General features: G+C 64.5%; 1 protein-coding gene across 2 annotated transcripts in view; it reads right to left on the reverse strand.

Annotated features, from left to right (window-relative positions):
• ZFPM1 (zinc finger protein, FOG family member 1) overlaps positions 1-18259 on the reverse strand; it is a 68736-nt gene that overhangs the window by 13836 nt on the left and 36641 nt on the right. For both annotated transcript variants that reach the window (XM_082606221.1, XM_082606220.1), the window contains exon 4: positions 3554-3687. In XM_082606221.1, the coding sequence (XP_082462347.1) occupies positions 3554-3687 (134 nt within the window). The remainder of the gene's footprint in view (positions 1-3553; positions 3688-18259) is intronic.

Below are 18259 nucleotides of genomic sequence, written 5' to 3' on the forward strand. Positions count from 1 at the left end.
ATAAATGAAGTATCGGAAAGGCACGCATATCTTTAAGAAATCAATCATCTTGTACGTGTGTCTGGACACTCGGCGCCAAGGCGGAGATAGTGCCTGCTGGGGAGATAAGGGTTAATCAAGGATTTAATTCTGCAGGAGATAAAGCTGCAGGGAAGAGCAGGCAGCTCCTTCCTCCCTGGGCCCCTCTGCAGAGCCTCAGAGGCCGGCTTCTCTGGCGCACTCCCTGGATTATCTCTCCGCCTGGAGAGGGTTTCCAACCTCACGCCAAGTCTTCCCCAGGCTGACCTGCGCCCTGGGCCCAAGGAGGTGGGAGTCCCAGGGCTGGTGTGGGCATCTCCAGCCCCCCCAGTCCCCATCCTGCAGGGGTCTCCGTGGTTAGGAAAATAGTGATTTCCCCTCTGCTATTTGGTCCTGGTGACTTTGGCAAGTTACCTAACCTCTTGGAGCCTCAGTTTCCTCATCTGGGAAATGGGAACAGTAGTACCCGCCTCATGGGGGGTGGAGAAAACGAGGGGCCGAGTATAAGGATGGGCGTACAGCAGTGTGTCTGGAACATGCACTTGGAACTGTCCATCTTGGAAGGGGTTGACTGTCCCCAAGGAGGGAGAGAGGTGCAGGCCCTGCTCAGGACACACTGAGCTTCCCAGTCCTCAGCCATCCCGCCTTTGTCCCATCACTGCTTACGGCTATTGTCTGAGAGTTCAGACATGAGAGTCACGGCGCTCCTATTAACTCCCCCCAACGGCCTACCCTCTCTTCTCAAGAGTCAACTGCTGCTTGTACACCTCCAGTGACGGGGAGCTCACTGCCTATAGGGACTGCTGTAAATACCACAGCCTTGGTCGCACAGTGGAGCCAAAATGTGGCTCCTTCCAAGGAGCTGAAATCCACACTGGAGCTCCCATTGCTTCCTCCCTGCTTGGGGCCACGGGGCAAGAGGGTCATCCCTCCCGCAGGGCTGTTGGCCACGCTGCCTGCCAAGCCACGCCCTGTGGTAAGCACTACGTGTGGGTCACTGCGTTTAACCCGCCCGGCTGCCCTGGGAGGCCACCACGTCACAGAGGAGCTGCTGCTCTGCCCACCCTCTGCGGGGGGGGGGGGTTGCAGGGTCTGCAGGCTCGGGCCTCAAGGACCCTTCAGGGCTCCCCTGTGTCCCCCACGTGAGGTCCCAAAGGCTGAGGAGACAGACAGAAGCTCAGAGAGGTGGGGGGCCTGCCTGGGGGCACACGGCAAAATGGCCACAGGGTAGGAGACCCCAGGACCTGGACCCTGTGCCATGGGGATGGCCTGGCCTTGAAAGTGGGGGCCCTCGGTCCTGGGCCGCCTCCCACCCCCTCGCTGAGTGGCCTGGGTGAGCACCGCCCCTCTGAACCTGGCCACTCAGCTGGGAGGGGCGGCGTGGGCAGCCCAGGGGCCTCAGCTGAGACGTCTCCAATCTCCCGAGGCCCAGGCCCCAGCTCAGGTTCTGAGGCAGCGTGACCCACAGCCCAGGCTTCACTGCACACGGGAGTGGGTGGGGGCTGTGAGCAGCAGTCCGAGGGTTGCAGCTGGGGATCCTGCCCATGGCTCTCTACCAGTCCTGCTGCAGGCCAAGTTCCTGGGGCCCTGGTTTCCTTGGCAGAGAGACCGGGGCTCTGCCGGGTTGGAGCTCATCAGAGCTGAAGGCAGCATTTGGCCTCCAGGCGCAGGGCTGGGGGGAAGCCCCACACACAGCCCCGCCACTGCCACTGAAGGCCCACGAGGCCCAGCATCACAGGGCACCTGCCAGCTGTGTGTACCCTGGATCCAGCCACACCTGAATGCCACATTAGGAATCAGAAGGGCCCAGGCCATGGCTGTGCCTGCACATTTGGGGCACCTGAGCCTGGGCTTGAGGGGACCAACCCAGGTGCTGCCTGGCCTCCCAGGCAAGCGTCACCATGGCTAGAAAGTGCTTCCTGAACTCTCATCAAGCACAGGCCCCTCCCCATTCCCACACCGTATGTGCCCATTCCACTGCCCCACACTTGCTTCCCATACATCAACACCCTTTCTTAACCGAAACGTATTTTAAAATGAGCATTTGTACCCTTTGCAAGAGGACGCCACACCGACTTGCCAAAAACTGAGAGCAGCTCAGCAGCAGCCCTGAGACAAATGACAGCCCAGTGGTCATTAGCACGCGCTAGAGACGCTCAGGCAGCGCCCTCTTCCTGTCGTCCAGGGGCCCACAGGCACGGAAATGCAACGAATATCTCACCCTTGGTTGCAGCTGCCCCCAAGTATACAGAAAACCACCTCGCTTACCATGAGGGGTGGCTCCACCCGTGAAGCCCAGTGCCGGGGGGGCAGTCCCTGCCTGCTTCCCCAGCCACAGGCCAGGTCTAGTTCCACCACTTGGTTCCTTATTGCTTCCTTCCCTTGAAAGCCCTTCTCTTTCTCTGCCTCGCCAACTTCTACTCATTCATTAAGTGCCTGCTGAAAGAACTCCTCCTCCAGGCAGCCCTCCGTGTCACCCCGAGGTCCCACAGGCCCCGCACATCTCCTCCTCCAGGCAGCCCTCCCTGTGTCACCCCGAGGTTCCATAGGCCCCGCATCACCTCCTCCAGGCAGCCCTCCCTGTGTCACCCGGAGGTCCCGCAGGCCCTGCATCACCTCCTCCAGGCAGCCCTCTCTGTGTCATCCCGAGGTTCCACAGGCTCCGTGCATCACCTCCTCCAGGCAGCCCTCCCTGTGTCACCCCGAGGTCCCATAGGCCCTGTGTCACCTCCTCCAGGTGTCACCCTGAGGTCCCATAGGCCCCGCATCACCTCCTCCAGGCAGCCCTCTGTCACCCCGAGGTCCCATAGGCCCCGCATCACCTCCTCCAGGCAGCCCTCCCTGTGTCACCCCGAGGTCCCGTAGGCCCCGCATCACTTCCTCCAGGCAGCCCTCCCTGTGTCACCCCGAGGTCCCGTAGGATCCGCATCACCTCCTCCATGCAGCCCTCCCTGTGTCACCCCGAGGTCCCACAGGCCCCGCGCATCACCTCCTCCAGGCAGCCCTCCCTGTGTCACCCCGAGGTTCCGTAGGCCCCGCGCATCACCGCCTCCAGGCAGCCCTCCCTGTGTCACCCCGAGGTCCCACAGGCCCCGCATCACCTCCTCCAGGCAGCCCTCTCTGTGTCATCCCGAGGTCCCACAGGCCCCGCGCATCACCTCCTCCAGGCAGCCCTCCCTGTGTCACCCTGAGGTTCCATAGGCCCCGCATCACCGCCTCCAGGCAGCCCTCCCTGTGTCACCCCGAGGTCCCACAGGCCCCGCATCACCTCCTCCAGGCAGCCCTCTCTGTGTCATCCCGAGGTCCCACAGGCCCCGCACATCACCTCCTCCAGGCAGCCCTCCCTGTGCTCCCAGGCAGTTAACTCCTCCCTGCTCCCAACACCTCATGGCTGCATCTCCTGACACGTTTCACGTGGAGTGGCAGTTGCTCCTGCACGGGAGTCTAGCCCGGGCCTGGCTCAGGGAGCTGAAGAGGCCTGTGCCCTGGGCCAGACACTGTCCTGGCCACTGCGGCCGGGGTCAGGGCTCCTTACCAGTTCCACCTGCCCGGGGGACGAGGTTCTGGTCTGGATGCTCCCGTGGAATGGGCCCCAGGACAGGCCCTCGGCGAGGCTGCACCGAGCCCGCACGCACCTCTGTCCGTCCTGCAGCAGCAGCTTCAGCTCATCTGCGGAGAGAGATGTCAGAGGTGTGAGGAGGTCCAGGTCCCAGGTCCAGTCCGTCCTGCGGCACCCGCCCCCCCAGGAGCAGTTGGGGGGCTGAGGGCAGAAGCGGGAGGGTGGCTCTGGCCCAGGTTACAGGGATGGTGGCTGGTGCCGGGTCCTGGGGGCCAGGCCAGCCCCTGCAGTGAGACCTGTGCTGGGGGATGGCAGGATGCAGAGATAGGACAGCAGGGGCACCTGCAGCTGCATCTGAGCAGGTGGGCACACCGCTCGGCGGGACCTTGGCTGCTGCGTTGGGACGCGTGTGCCTTGCACAGCCTAGGACGCACACACGGAGCCGGGTCACCCCTACTGCCTTACATGGGGGCAGGCACAGAGGTGAGGATGATGATGCCGATGAGACCACCTCCCGTCCCCTCCACACGGTCCTCCCAGCCCCTTCCCATCAGCTTGAGCCCCAGAATCTGCAGAGCATGCCTGTGTGGACAGCTATGAACTGCTGGGCCTTGGCTCCTGTCTCTGAGACAGGGACCCCGCACCTCCCACCCCCTGTGGTTGGGGTGAGGACTGAGCAAGCCAATCCTCTTAGCATCTCAGCACAGGGCCCGGTGGGGGGAGCCAGGCCTGGAGCCAAGTGTTCCTCCCCTCCCTCACGCACTGCCGGCCGAGGCCCTCGGCACAGCCGGACTGCGCTCGGGTGGCGCCCGCATCACTCCCCGCAGGATCCCCGCCTGCTCTCTGGAAAGGTCTGGACCCAAATCCTGCCAAGGCCCTTGGTCGGCGGCTGCCTGTCCGAGCGGCCTATCACCCGGCTGAGGGCTTAAGGCTCTCCGGCCGCGGCCACCTGTGCTGTGATCAGGGCCAAGCTCCCGGACTCTGCCAGCTTGTGTGGCCCAGGCTGTGGCTCCTGTGTCAGCTAGGGGAGTGGCACCTGCGGCCGGCCACCGGCAGGATTGGGTTCCGTTGACGTGGACAGACCGGCCTCTGCCAGGAGCCCCGCCACAGTCCTCCTCACGGGGAGGGAGCTTGGGGTCGCACAGCGTCTGCAGGTGGGCTCCCAGGTTCAGCCCGGCCTCAGCGCATGACCCACGTGACCTTGTGGGGTGGGCTGGATGGTGGCCCGCAACCTGGGAATGTCCCCTTGTTTGGAAAAAGGGTCTTTGCAGATGTGACTGAGATCGGATCTCAAGGTGAGACCATCGGATTACCCGGTAGGCCCTACAGCCAATGACAAACGTCCTCATAAGAGACACACAGAAAAAAAGAGGCACAGGAAGAAGTCCCCTTGAAGACGGGGCGGGGACTGGTGGGACACAGCTGGGGGGACACTGCATCTGGAGCCTCTGAGGGAATGCGGCCCTGCCCGCGCCTTGATTCGGGACTTCTGGCTCCAGAGCTGTGAGAGGGTATTTTTCTGATGTTTCAAGGCACCAAGGCTGTGTGAATTTGCCCGGGCCGCCCTGGGAGACGCACACCTGGCACATCACCTGCCATCTCGAGCCTTAGTGTCCTCACAGCCGAGGGGATGATGGTGGCCATGCCCTCACAGGGCGGTCTCTCCCCAGGCCACGCACCCTCTGCCCAGGAAGGCGGGGCCGCCTTGTGCCTCGGGTGCCACCTGGGCTGCCTGGGCCCACAGAGGCCTCACGTGGCCTGGCCTGGGCCCCGAGCAAGCGCTGCTGCATTGGCCCCGCTTCCTGGATCCCCGATCGGGCGGGCTGTGGCCTTAATGGGCCCGATTATCAGATAACTGCCAGCCTAATGGCACAGATAACGTGTAAATACACCAGGAGGCCCGGCTACAATGTTCTAACTGGGTCCTTGTCTTCCCCAGGGCAGATAAGATGGCAGGGGACCAGGACGTGGCCAGGAGGCGGCGCCCTTTATCGGCCCCGCGGTGAGGGGGACAGAGGCCGGCCATGTCACTCTGCAGCCCGCCCACAAGGGGCCGTGTCCTCTACCTGTGCACCCAGGATGCCAGGGTCCCAGCCAGGACTCTGCCCATGGCGCCCCCCGTCCCCTGGGCCTGCAGGGTGCCAGCCGGCATGTGGTCACCCGTTCCTGCCCAAAGCGCCCTATGATGTCGGCCCTCTCCTGGTCCCCACCACCCCCAGTACAGATGAGGAAACTGAGGCCCCGAGAGGCCACATAGCTGGCAGTGGGATGCCAGGATCTGAGCCCGGGCCGCTGCTGTCCTGGGTATATCTGGGTCTGTGGTACCCCGCCCAGCTGGCCCCAGGGTGTGGGCGTGTGGGGAGAGGCTGTCTAAAGGCAAGTTTGCTGGGCACTCACTTGTCCATCTAAATGGTCTGGCCAGCCATCCGACGGGTCCACGCTCTCCTTCTGAGGCTGGCGGGGAGCCCACCATGGGCTGAGCTGTGTACCACCTGCCCCCTCAGGACTGTGGGGTCAAGGCGGAATAATCCTGCTTCCCAACACCATGGCCGGTGCCCGTCCAGACAGCCAGACCTGCGCTAAGCCTCATGGGGTCGGCCCACACCCTCTCTGGACTTCAGTCTTGCTGCCGGGGCCACAGGTGAGTCAGGGACAGTGACCACGACTCCCTCTGTTGCCGTCACATATTTTCCTTTCAGTGTCCAGGGCCTAGCTTGTCAGGCCCGGGCCCCCCAGTAGGAGACAGTGCCGTCCATCTGAGGCCGGCGCCCACCTTCCTTGGGGGAGGAGGAGCGGGGGATTCACTTCAGTCTTCCCCAGGGCGGGCCAAGTCCTACACAGACTCAGGGACATGGCGGGGTCAGAGGTGGCTGGCCCAGCTCACTCCGCGGGCGAGCGGGGGCGGGGTGTCAGGACCCCAGTCTACCCCGGCTCGCTGCACCAGGGGGGTCCTGAGGCCCCTCTCTCAGGGCCCTGGCCCTAGCTCACCCCCAGTCCTGGTGGCCCCCCAGAGGAAGGCACGGACCCAGTGAGCCCCCGCCCCCGCCGCCCCACAGACAAACTGCCGCGGCCCCTAATCGCGCCCCAGAGCTGGCAGCCCCAGCTCCCAGATAACGGCGTGGCTGGTGCTTCCCGTGGCAGCTACTCCATCTCCTGGGTATCACGCACCACCAGAGGGAGGACGGCTCCTGATAAAGGCGGCCGTTTTGCACGACGGGGCAGAGCCCACCACTCAGGGCTTGCTGGGGGATGGCCGAGGCCCGGGAAAGGCAGGGAGGCCAGGGATCTGAGGGATGTGGGCTGAGGATCGGGCAGTGGTCGCCATTGGAAGCCCCCTCCCTGGTCCAGGGGAGGCCATCTCTGAGAGGCTGGGCATTAGAAAGGGTACCCCATGTGGGTGGATGCAGGGCCATAGCAGATGCCTGGCTCCATGATGGGAACATGGCTGGATCTCAGCCCCGGCTCATTCAGTGCCCTTGTGCAGTGCACAACCTGGGCAACTGTCCATGGTGGCCCTGGTGATGTTCAACATCCATCCACTCAGATAACCTATTTCCAGCTCCCAGTTCCTGCCCAACCCCTTGCACAGTCAAGCAGGTGTTAAAGCCCAGTTAGCACCTATCAGAGACCCTCTCCCAATGAGAAATAAAACTGTATGCCAAAGAACGGGGGTCAGGGGAGTCAAGGCCACCTACTCCTCGCAGACTGGGTACCTGGTGAGGGCTCAGTTCAAGGTTGAGAGTGAATGAAAGTATGAATGAGTGAGGAAGGGGCTGGGGGCAGGAGATGCTGAGCTGGGGATGGGAGCTGGCTGGGAGAGCGACAGACAGGAAGACACAGCTATTTTTAAACAGCCTCTGAAAGAGCTGGAGGATCTAGACAGTGGTGGCCAGTGGTCAGCTCCCAACCACACTGACAGGAAACTTGGGACCCAGGGAGGCCCAGGAGTGCTCAAGCCACACTGTGAGCCCGGGCCGGAGGTGGGGCCAGAACCCAGTCTCTGGACTCACAAAACCCCACGCGGGTACCTGGGGCAGAGCTGAGGGAGGCATGGCCTCTGCCCTCAGGGCTCCCAGGAAACATGGGTGGCAGCAGCTCCAATGGTGGGCCAGTCCGGGTGGGCTTCCAGGGGGAGATGTCCTCTGCCCTGGCAGCCTCCTGTGACCCATGTCTCTTGTTTTCTCCTCCCAGCTCCAGAGCAGGGCACAGAGGACTCCAGCTCCGGTGAGGTCCTGGCCGAGTCCTCCCTGACCTCTGTAGCATGGCCTCCGTCCCCACAGCTGGACAGCAGGGGTGATGCCATTTGCCCCGGGAACTCCCAGTCCTAACACAATTCCTGGCTTCTGTTTATCAAGCCTTAGTCAAGCGCTTGGCAAAATTCACAGGGATTCCTCCCAGCCGTGCGGAAGTTATTCCCCCCAGTGTACAGAGGGAGAGACTGAGGCTCAGAGAGGTTAAGCAACTGGCCCAAGGTACACAGCTGGCAGGTAGGATTTGAACCAGAGCCCCAGCATGCTCATGGCCAGGGCCTTGACACCCTTTTCTGGGTCTTTCTAGTCACAGGCAGGAGGCGACAGAGAAGAGGACGGGGAGAGGCTGCTGCAGGGGAGGTGAGGGGTGGCAGGCGAGCCCCCACTCTCCCGTTGCAGGGCTGACTCTCCCTGCTCCGCCCTGACTTTCCCCATCCGCAGCCTGGTCTCCTCTGGAGGAGGGGGCAAGCCCTGCGCTGCCTGGGTGGACCTCCCCACGGGGGTCGGGCCATCACTACAGGCACAGCGTCGGGACAAAGCCTAATTTATTCTGTCATACAACCCCACACACGTTATTTCCAGAGCAAATATGCTGCGCTGGGATTCAATTTCACCCCCAAGCATCTGTGAGGATCCAGATGAGAAAATTCAGCCTTTGCATATTTGTGTGATTTAAACACCTGTTTAGGTCTTAAAACCCTCCGATGGCGTCCTGAGGGGCCAGGGGAAGGAGGCAAGACTGGGCACCGCCGCCCCAGGCCAGGCTCAGGACCCCATCCTGGGAGCCCAGCAGATGGGGTGGCAGCTGGGAGAAATGGGGTCTGCAGTCAACAAGCGGGCTGAGTCCTGCCTCTGCCCGGCTCTCCCTGAGCCTCGGTTCACCTGCTGGGCTGGCAGCTGGAGAGCTGAAACAGCCTGTCGGTCGGCGCGGCTGGCCCCGCGCTTCCTCTCCCCCGGCGCCCGGGTGTCCCGAGGCCTATGGCCCCGCCAGGGCTGCACGGAGCTGCCCTCAAACTTGGCTCTGCCCTACGCCCTGCAGCCCTTGGCGCCCTCCTTCAACAACAGGCAGAGAGCTCGAGAGACCTGCTCCAGGCTGCGCAGCAAGGGCTGCAGTCACCCCACCAGACCTGAGCTCCTTTCTGACAGAGAATCTAGGGCTCCAACCCGGACCATCTGGCTCCCACCAAGCCCAGCCACCCTAGGCCCCAGGTTCACCGAGCCATGGCCCCGCGGGCGGGCTGGCAGCGCTGACCGGGTAGCCCTGCTGTTTGCAGGAGTGTTGGTGAGCTCAGGGAGGCCGCCTGCGCCCTGCTGGCTGGCCCCTTCTTCCAGGGGCCAGGCTCTGTGCTAATGGCCATTGGCCTCCAGGGTACAAAGGCCAGCCGCCTGGCAGCCCCCGCCCTGGACAGTGGGCTCTGGGATCAGCGTGTGGGCGCCCACCCTGGGGTCACTGCCAGCACCCACTTATCTAATCGGCCTCATCGATCCCGCCCAGCCCCACCCTGCGGCTCCCTGGGGCCAGCTGGCCCTGGCTTTGTCGGGAGTGGCCCTATCTCAGGATCACGCTGTTTGCCTTTGATAAAAGTCACAAAAAAGGGAGAGAAAAAGGAGAGAGGGAGAGAAAACCCCAGGGGTGAGCAGGCCCCGCCCCGGCAGGGTTCTAGAAGTCTCCAAGGGCCTGGGCCCAGAGCAGGGCGGGCTGGGAGGCTGTGGGCCCCAAGGGGTTCCACCAACATGGAACCAGGCCCAGAGAGGGCGGGCACCTCACTCAAGGTCACTCAGCAGACTAGGCAGCGGGGTCAGTGGGGGTCTTCGGGGCGGGGCGAGCCGCCTCGCTGTCCCCTTGGCCTGCTTACTCATATGCTGGCTCAGCCCCTCCCACTGCAGATGCAGCTCACCGGGCCCCCCACGGTCCGGAATCGAGGGTGGTGGGCCCTGCCCATGGTCACCAGCTTTCAAGTCCAGCCGTTTTCCTGCCCCCAACTTGACCCTCCTGACTGGGTGGCAGCTGAGGCCCTAGGAAGACAGAGAGATAAGGGGACAGGGGGTGGAGGTGGTGTCTGTCCTGCAGCTCTCAGCAACAGGGCTGTCCCTGCCTTTCTGGGACTGAGATGCCTGGCGGGGGGAGGGAGCTCCTAGTAACCCAGCTGCCAGGGGATAAGGCCTGACCCCCGTCAGCCCCGAGGCTCCAGGACCTGGGTCAGTACCAGGGCGTGTCCCTTCCTGCCCATGGCTTCCTCTTGCGTGAAGTGGGGGATGAGAGTGCCACCTCCCAGATTGTTGCAAGGTCACATGACACAACAGGTGCGGGGCCCGGCAGGGTGGGTGCTCAGTGACCACGGGAAGTTGGCAGGGGGCCGGCTGGGCTGAGCTGCAGTCCCTGCACAACCCTGGCCAGGCTCTCAGCCCCTCTGGGCCTGGGGGGACCCATCCCCAAAACAGACGACACCAGTGGCTGCTCTCAGCAGTGATGGGGCTTCCTGCAGCCCAGGTGCGGTGCCGCATGACCACCGTGCTTGCCTCCACGGCACATGCCGTGGCAGCGGGACACAGCTGCAGCCGCCAGCAGCCGCCTGCCTGGTGTCCCAGCCCCGGTACGCTGTGGGGTTTGCTGCCCACGGCGGGGCAGAGCCCTAATCACGTGGCTACACCGAACAGGGCTCCCGGGCAGGCACAGGAGACCACCTCCTGGGTGGTATGAGAGGTGAGAGCCCGACTATGTGGGGTGGGCACCACCGAGGCTGTGGGGGCCCGTCTGGACACTCAAGGCCCTCCTTGCTCACCCTCCTTTCTGCTCTGTGGTCATGGAGCCTCTGGGCTGGGAGGGGAGGGTTCGTCTCCGTGGATAACGAGGCCCTGCTCGCGTGTGACCCTCCCGTGATCCGGTGGGAGGGGGCAAATGGGGCCTGGAGAGAAACGGCCAGCGGACAGCAAATTCCCATCAGCTCCTCGGAACACCCCCATTTCTGGGCTCCACCCTGTTGGCCCGTTTCTGATTCCTGTTTACAGATGGGGCAACAAGGCCCCGAGGAGGGGGGACTGGGGACAGGCGAGGAGGGAGACCTGGGCCCTGGGGCATGGGGAGGGCTGTGGGACTGTGCATGGTGGGCAGCCAGCTGCTCTGCAGGAGGCCCGCACACCCGCCGGAGCTGTGCAGCTTCTCCCATCTGGGCTGGTTTCCCAGGCCCAGGCCCAGGCCATGGCGAGACTCCCACCCTGGTTGCTGACAGGCTTTTCTCTGAGCTGTCCCGCCTTTCAGGGCAGGAAGAAGGCAGACAGGCCCATGCAGCCTGGGGCTCCAGGACCAGGAGACCCAGGGCCATGGGGCACTGGCCTGTCCCCTGGATCAGGCCACACTTGAATGCCACATCAGGAAACAAAAAGGGGTGGAGCTTGATCCTAACCCTGGGTGTCACCAGTGACCACGGCGCCTTTGGAAAGACTCAGGCTCTCATCTGTGACTCATGGGGACAAAGTGTCAAGGGAACATGGTTAAAAAAGCTTGGTGTAAAAATGGGTGCGGTCCGTTTCTTCTGCTCTCTTCTAGTTGAGGAAAGTAATTGGAGAGGTCAAGGGATTCTCTGAGGTCACATGGCCAGCAAGTAGCACAGGAGAGTGAAGCCCAGATCCCTCTGACCCCAAAGCCACTACCCCAGTGCAGGCGGTGTGCCCTCATGCACAGTAAATCTGGCACATCAAGGGGCCGGGTGCTCCGGACCCCAAGCACAATCCTATCCCCATTTCACAGGTGGCAGCAACAGAGCTGAGCAGGGCAGGAAACACTCCCGACGCCAGCCCTGCGCACAGGCCCAGCCCCAGGACCCCGACCGCACGGCAGGCAGCACAGCCTAGATGGAAGGCACAAGCTGACGTGCGCCCTCCAGGGAAGACGGGCCGCGGGAGCCGCAGGCGCACGTGAGTGCTGGCTCAGGAGCAAAGCCACTTGAGCGGCTAGTCCTCCAAGCGCTCTCCGGGGCTGGGGGAGGGTTTCCACCAGCCTGGGCATCCCCACAGAGCCCCTCGGAGGGCCCAGACCCTGGCAGGAGGGACCGGAATTGGGAGAGGAAGCTGGAGGGGCCGGGGGGCTATGAGTTGAGGGCACACATGAAAGTGGGAACTGGCTGTCGCAGGTTAAATACCAGATGTCACATATGGCCTGGGATCTCTGGCCTCGTGGGGGGAAGCGGACACCATGGCCGAGCCAGGCTCTGGTTCCCGCAGGGCCACGACCTGCTGGAGCCCAGCGCCGGCCGCTGCCCTCGGACGGTGAACACCTCTCCCTAAGATGCTGCCCCAGCCCGCGCCCGTCCTGTGGTCAAGCTCCCCGCATCACTGTTGTGTTGTTTATGTTCCTGAGGGCCCGGCTCTGGAGCCGTGACCGTGACCAAGACGGATGGATGGACGCCCATTTCCCTGATGGGGAACGTCAGAGGAGAGGACGTTCCTGGGAGCTGCCCCCAGCGGCCCCTGGATGTCCCTGGTCCTACCACCGCCTGGGGAAGTCTCACGCCTCTCCGCTGGCCCTGGTGCCCTCTGTCAGCACCCAGCCCCCTGAGTTCCGGGCCGGGCAGGCTGTGCAGAGCCTGAGCCTGCCTGGACGGGGTGGCTTTCTCATTCCAGGCCAGAGGTTTTCAAAGGGCTTCGAGCCCAGAACGTCCTTCCTAAGAAGTTGCCCACAGACCCTGCACTCACAGTGGCCGGTGGCAGGGGCTGGACTGGAGAGGGTTCCAGAGCTCAGCCCCAAGAGAGCCTCTCAAGGCCCTCCCTCGGGGTGGGACACACCTGCCCCCCACACCTGCTGCCCGTCAGCCTCCCCTCTCCTGACAGGCTCTGCCCGGTGGCTGCGTCACAGGGGGCAGCCTGAGCGTGGGGTGGAGCCGGCAGGCAGGCGAGATTCCTGGAGCTGACGGCAGAGGGGGCTGGCAGGGCGGCACTGCGGTCGGTCCAACGTGGGCCAATGGGCGCCAGGCACGGTGCCTGTCACAGGGCTCGGGCTGGGGAGGGCCCTCCGGGGGCACGCCCTGGCTGGACCTGTGTTCCCGAGTCCCCTCACGCGTGCACTGGGGGCGACGCCATCGGCTGCCAGCCCCTCCCCACCTCTGCCGGCCCCTCCCCACCTCTGCCGGCTCGCTGTGCCCTGAGCTGCTACCACGTCCAGCACCATGGAGTCCACGTGTGTATTCTACTGACTCCCAGTCCCTCCGCTAGAATGTCAGCCCCTTGGGCCAGGGTCACTGTCAGCTGGCTGTGTCCTAAGAGCGCCTGGGCCCAGTGGACCCCCGTGAGCACCTGAGTCTGGAGGACAGTGGCCAGAGGCGGAACTGGGGCTGGACGCCCGGGCCCTGCTGACGAGCCACAGGCCTGGGAGAAGGGGCATCTGGTCCTGCTGGGCTGGGCAGGGGGCGGGCGGGGGCAGTCCTCCTCCTCTCTGCTCTCACCTCCCCTGACCCCGGGATGCAGAGAGGCCCAGAGCCTCACCTCGGGCTCCAGCTTCCCATCTGCAAAGAGCTGGCATGGGGGGTGGGTGAGGAGGAGGACATGCTGCCCCCTGGGCCTGGAGTCTACTGTGGATCGGCCCCACCAGCCAGCTGGGTGATGGCCGGGCAGGGCGGGTGGCCCCCCAGGTCCTGGAGCCCTGGCCCTGCCCAGCCCCCCTCCGCCCCCGCCAGCTGGTGCCGTGAACTTCTCCTCCTATCACTGGGACATCGCTGGGGATTATTGATTTTTTGACACAGAACAACAGCCTGTCTTTATCGGGCTGAACCCTGGCCCCAGCTAATGGTGGAGCTGGGACCGCCTGGGGATAGCCAGCGGCGCAGCATGGGGCCCAGCCCCACAGCAGGCTTCTGACGGCCCCTTCACCATCCCCACCCGGGTCAGAGCCTTGCCCCCTGTCCCATGGAGCCTGAGCACCACGGCTCCCCGGGTGCCTCAAAATGGGAGGCCTTGAGGTCTCTCCAGCCTTCTCAAAAAGCTTAAAAAACAAAAAGCGCCCTGGGTCTCTGGGCCTTAGCCTTCCCACCTGTGAAGTGGGCGGAGGGCCCCACCAGCCCCTGGCCCTTTGGGTCTTGGGAGACCCTGTGGACTGAGAACAGGGATGGGTGGGGGCCCCTGGCTCTCCCCAGCCCAGCCTGGTCCTGGAGGGTGGGCTGGAAGCAGGACCGGTGAGATAAGGTAAAGAAAACACCTCCTGTGCAAGTAGCTTATCAGGCTCCTATCAGCCTGGGCCTCCGGCCCCTGCCCTGTTTTTCCAGGAGCCACCAGAGGGCCCTTCCTTCCGGTCAGCCTCCAGCTCACCGCCTCTCAGCTGGCCCGGCCGGCCCACCCTGCTGCTCCTTATGTCCCTGGGCCCCACCCTCCTGTCCCTCGGAGCCCTGTCTCTCTTGCTGCAAATGGGCAGGAGGGGTGGGTATGAGGGCAAGCGAGGGTCTAGGCGGAGACCGGGTGGTCAAGGGGGTAAAGGGAGGGTGCCCCGCCCTGCCGCTGCCAGGACCTCGGCGCTGCCCCCAGCCTCGGGCCAGTCCCGTCCTACCCCCGCCCAAGGGGCAGCAGTGGGCACTGAGGTTGGCCAACACCATCGAGAATGTCCTGACACTGCACCACCCCGCAGGGCTGGCCCTTTAAGGAATAAGCTCCTTCTAGAGAAGGTGATGGGCCCTGAACTCCTGCGGATCCTTTATGAGCACCCTGGCTGCTCCGCCCACAAAGGAGGCTGAGCCCGGGGAGGGCTATGTCTTGCCCAAGGTGCCACGGCTCTAACTGGCACACTGGGCCCCAGGGCCCCCGAGGATGGCCAGCACGAGGCCCGTCCCTGGGAACTGCTAAAGCCCCTCTCGTAAGCCCTGCGTGCTCACTGCAGCCTGTGGAACCAGCAGACGCCAGCTCTCAGGGCACGGATGACTCAGTCCTCAAATCACCACATGCCCTAAGGGGTGGTTATTCTCCCCCCTTCACAGAAGAGAAGACCGAGGGCCAGAGGGGACCTGGCCACACAGTGCAATGGGGTGACTGAGTTCAAGCCCAGGCCCCCGACCCCTGTCCAGTGCTCCGTCCTTCTTCCTGCCCCTCCAGGGGGAGACAGGGAGGAATAATGCTTGGGCAGGGGCAGGGGCCCGGGAACAGGAGGTTGCGGGCCCAGGCTGGTCCCCACCCCAGACACAGCTCCGTCCCGCCCAGGAGCTCCCAGGGCTCCCCCACTGGGCACTCGATCGATCGGGCACTGTGCCGCCACAGCCGGGCGCCACCGGGGTCTCAGCCTCGGGACCGGTGCTCTCTCTCACCCGCCAAGGTGACAGCTCCTGCCCTCTGAGACCCAGCAAGGTCCCGGGCCTTCAGGGGCCAGGGCGGCAGAACTTTGGCTGAACTAGCAAAAGGGCCCAGGAGCCAGGGACGGCGGTGGGGCTGCATCAGCAGCAGCCCCAGATCTGGGTGTTCGTGGGGAGACGCACGCGCGGGCACAGCAGCACGGGCATCTGCGTGCAAGTCGCTTCCGTTAGAATCATGTCTCCCCTTTCTCGGAGAAAGTCTGCCGACCAGAGCAGAAATAAAAAAATAAATGGCTGCTATCTTCCACACGGCTGTGATCACTATCCTCACCACCCTACGCCTGTCCGCGCTGAGATTAGTTTTCGGGGGTAAATTCCTAGAAGCTGAACTGCTGAGTCAAGGCAGGGGCATCTCAGCACCCTGAGGGGCTCGGGCAGCTCCAGCCTGAGCACCTGCACGTGTGTGAGCGCTCGCGGGGCTGGGGGTGGACGGCCTTGTGCCCACTGCACCCAGCAGCTCCCAGCCCCACAGAGACCAAGGGTGGACCTGGGATAGCCGGATGGATGCCAGGGCCATCTTCCCGAGGCACGGGGGCTGGGGCGTGCTGTGGGGGGGGATGGGGCCAAGGAGGGGTGGCCACAGAGGCTCTGCCTGCAGGGGGAGGGGGTGGCCAAGGAAGCAGGACCCCTCCCCCCCAACACACAATAAGCCCCCGATAGCATCGCTCATTTCAGGCCCTGCTCGGCCCTTTCGGGCAGGATATGACCAGCCCTCAAGCCGATGGCGGCCCCTTTGTCCCATCTCCAGGGACCGATCTTATCGGCGGCATCCACCGCCGCCGTAATGGAAACATGCGGTGAGGAAATAAGAAGTTACGCGCAGAGATAGAGGCCTAATAACAAATAAATAAATAAATGAGGAGCCCAGCGCCGCGTGGGGTGGGGGCTCAGGGGACAGCGTCACATCAGGGGCCGGGCCGGCGGCTCCCGTCCTGGGTCTGGGAGACACTCTCAGCTCGCCCAGCCTCGGTCTTCTCACCTGTCAGGTGGGCCCGGCAGAGCCGCCCGCGCCCTGGGCTGCGGGGAGATCCTGTGACAGACGGAGCCCAGCACCCGGGCGGTGGGCCCCGGACCCCGATACGCCCCAGCTGGGGCTGCGGGACCCCGCACGTGCTTGGAGGGGGCCACCGCATCGCACACGCTGCCACCCCCCGTCCCCCCGCTGCCCTGCCCGTCCGCCCTCGCAGTTCCTCCAGACAGCCTGAATGTCCTGTCCCCCTCCCACAGAAGAGCAGCCCGAGCCCAGAGAGGGGCGCCGTGGCCCCTAGGACCCCAGAGGGAGAGGTGACAGCTAGAAGCCAGGTCTGCCCTGGCACCAGTGGCGGGGGCCCTGCCAGCCCGGAGTAGCGGGACGGTAACAGTGCTGGTGACGGTAACAGGGGCAAGGGTGACCGTACTGGCCCCAGTAACCGTGACCGCACAAGCCAGCAGCAGTGCCCGCCCTGGTCCTGGGAAGGGAACCCGCCCACACTAGCAACGGCACCGACAGAGGCGACAGAGCAGAGTGGCCGTGACTGCCTGCCGTGAAGGCAAGCCTGTCATCCCAGGTCCCCCCACGTGTGCGTCCGTGGGCTTTCCACCAGCGGGGGCAACGGTAGGGAGGGGCGCTGACGTGTCCCAGGCCGCATGGCCGGGCCACGGTGAGCCTGAGCTTGGGACCAGGAGGACTACTGGGAAGGAAACTTCCAGAAGGGGCGGCCATCTCCAGAGGCTCCCAGGTGGGGCTGGGCAGACCTGCACCCCCTGATGTCTGGGAGGCCCTGGTGGGGCAAAGGCGGATGCTCAGACGCCCAGCCTGGGGGGACGGCCAGGGCAGGAAGCCGGTGGAGGGCGGAGGAGGAAGCCGGCTCGATTAGCGCCCACGGCCGCAGATAGCCACTCCCGGAAGGTGGTGAGGTCAGCGGGCAGCGCGGGGCAGGAGGCCAGGCATCGGCCCCCAGTCGCCGCCAGGACGGTGGGGACCCGGGCCATGCTCTCCAGAGGGCAGCCCGCTCCCGCTCAGCCTCAGCCGGCACAGAGTCCAGGCCCTCTGAGAGGGGCCCGGGAGAACCCCGTGGGGCCGGGCTGGGAGGCGGGACTGTGGCCTCCAGCCCTGCTCAGGTGCCCTGAACCTCTCTGGGCCTCAGTGTCCACATCTGAAATGCGGTGAGCACAGCACCGGTTGCCACATTTCCGTCTCAGCCTTTTCACGGGTCCCGTGTCCACCCTTGAGCCCCTACAGTCCACTCACCATGCAGCCACCAGCCCTCCCGCTGCCCCCAGGTCACCGCCCATGGTCTCACCACTGGGCCTTTGCGCTGGCCGTGCAGGCAGTTTTCCCAGGTGTCTGCAGGGCTGGCACCCCCGCCCACTGAGCTCTCAGGGCAAATCCCCGAGGGTGAGGGGCTCGCCACCCCCTGCACTTCTCAGTCACATTCCTTGCTTAGCCTCTGTGCCCCTGCTGACCGTTCTCTGCTTGGGCCGCGGCTCCAGGAGGGCAGCGGCTGGCTGCATCCCCAGTGTCTATGACAGGGACCAGCACACAGTAGGTGCTCAATAAACGAAAATGCAAGTGAGTGAGCAGAACGGGCTCCATGGCAGGGGAGTCTGACGGGATGGCGGCTGAGTCTCGCTAAAGAGCGGCCCACTGACCACCGGCCCCTCTCATGGGTTCTGGCCCCCACCTGACCCCGAGGCCCAGGCCTCTGTCAGGGGCGGAGGCTGAAGTCAGAACTGGGCCAAAAGGTGGCTGCCCACTGGCCAGGCTGATGGTGCTGGGCGGTCAGCACCTCCAGGGTGAAGAACTGCTCACCACAGCTAGGGGACTGCCCAGGGCTGAGGGGTCAGCAGCCCGACCACGGGGGAGGCTGTGGCCTCAGCATCCCCTCAGGGTAGAGGGAGCGGAGGCCCCTCTGCTCAGGGCCTTTTTGGGGTGCCGTGTGTGGCCTGGTGCCCAGGCCCCTGGTGCCCACTGGGCAGCGTAGGACATGGCATCCACGCCGGCCAGGCCAGCTGCGAAGGAGAGGCCGTGGGCTCTCGGTCCCCACCTCGGCCCCGGCCTGGCGGCTCTGCCCCACAGGGCCCTGCTCGGAGAGGTGGGCAGCTCTGAGCTTTGGTGGTGGATGCTG

This window comes from Mesoplodon mirus (genome assembly GCF_964341445.2).
Source record: "Mesoplodon mirus genome assembly, chromosome: 19".
Lineage (NCBI taxonomy): Eukaryota > Metazoa > Chordata > Mammalia > Artiodactyla > Ziphiidae > Mesoplodon > Mesoplodon mirus.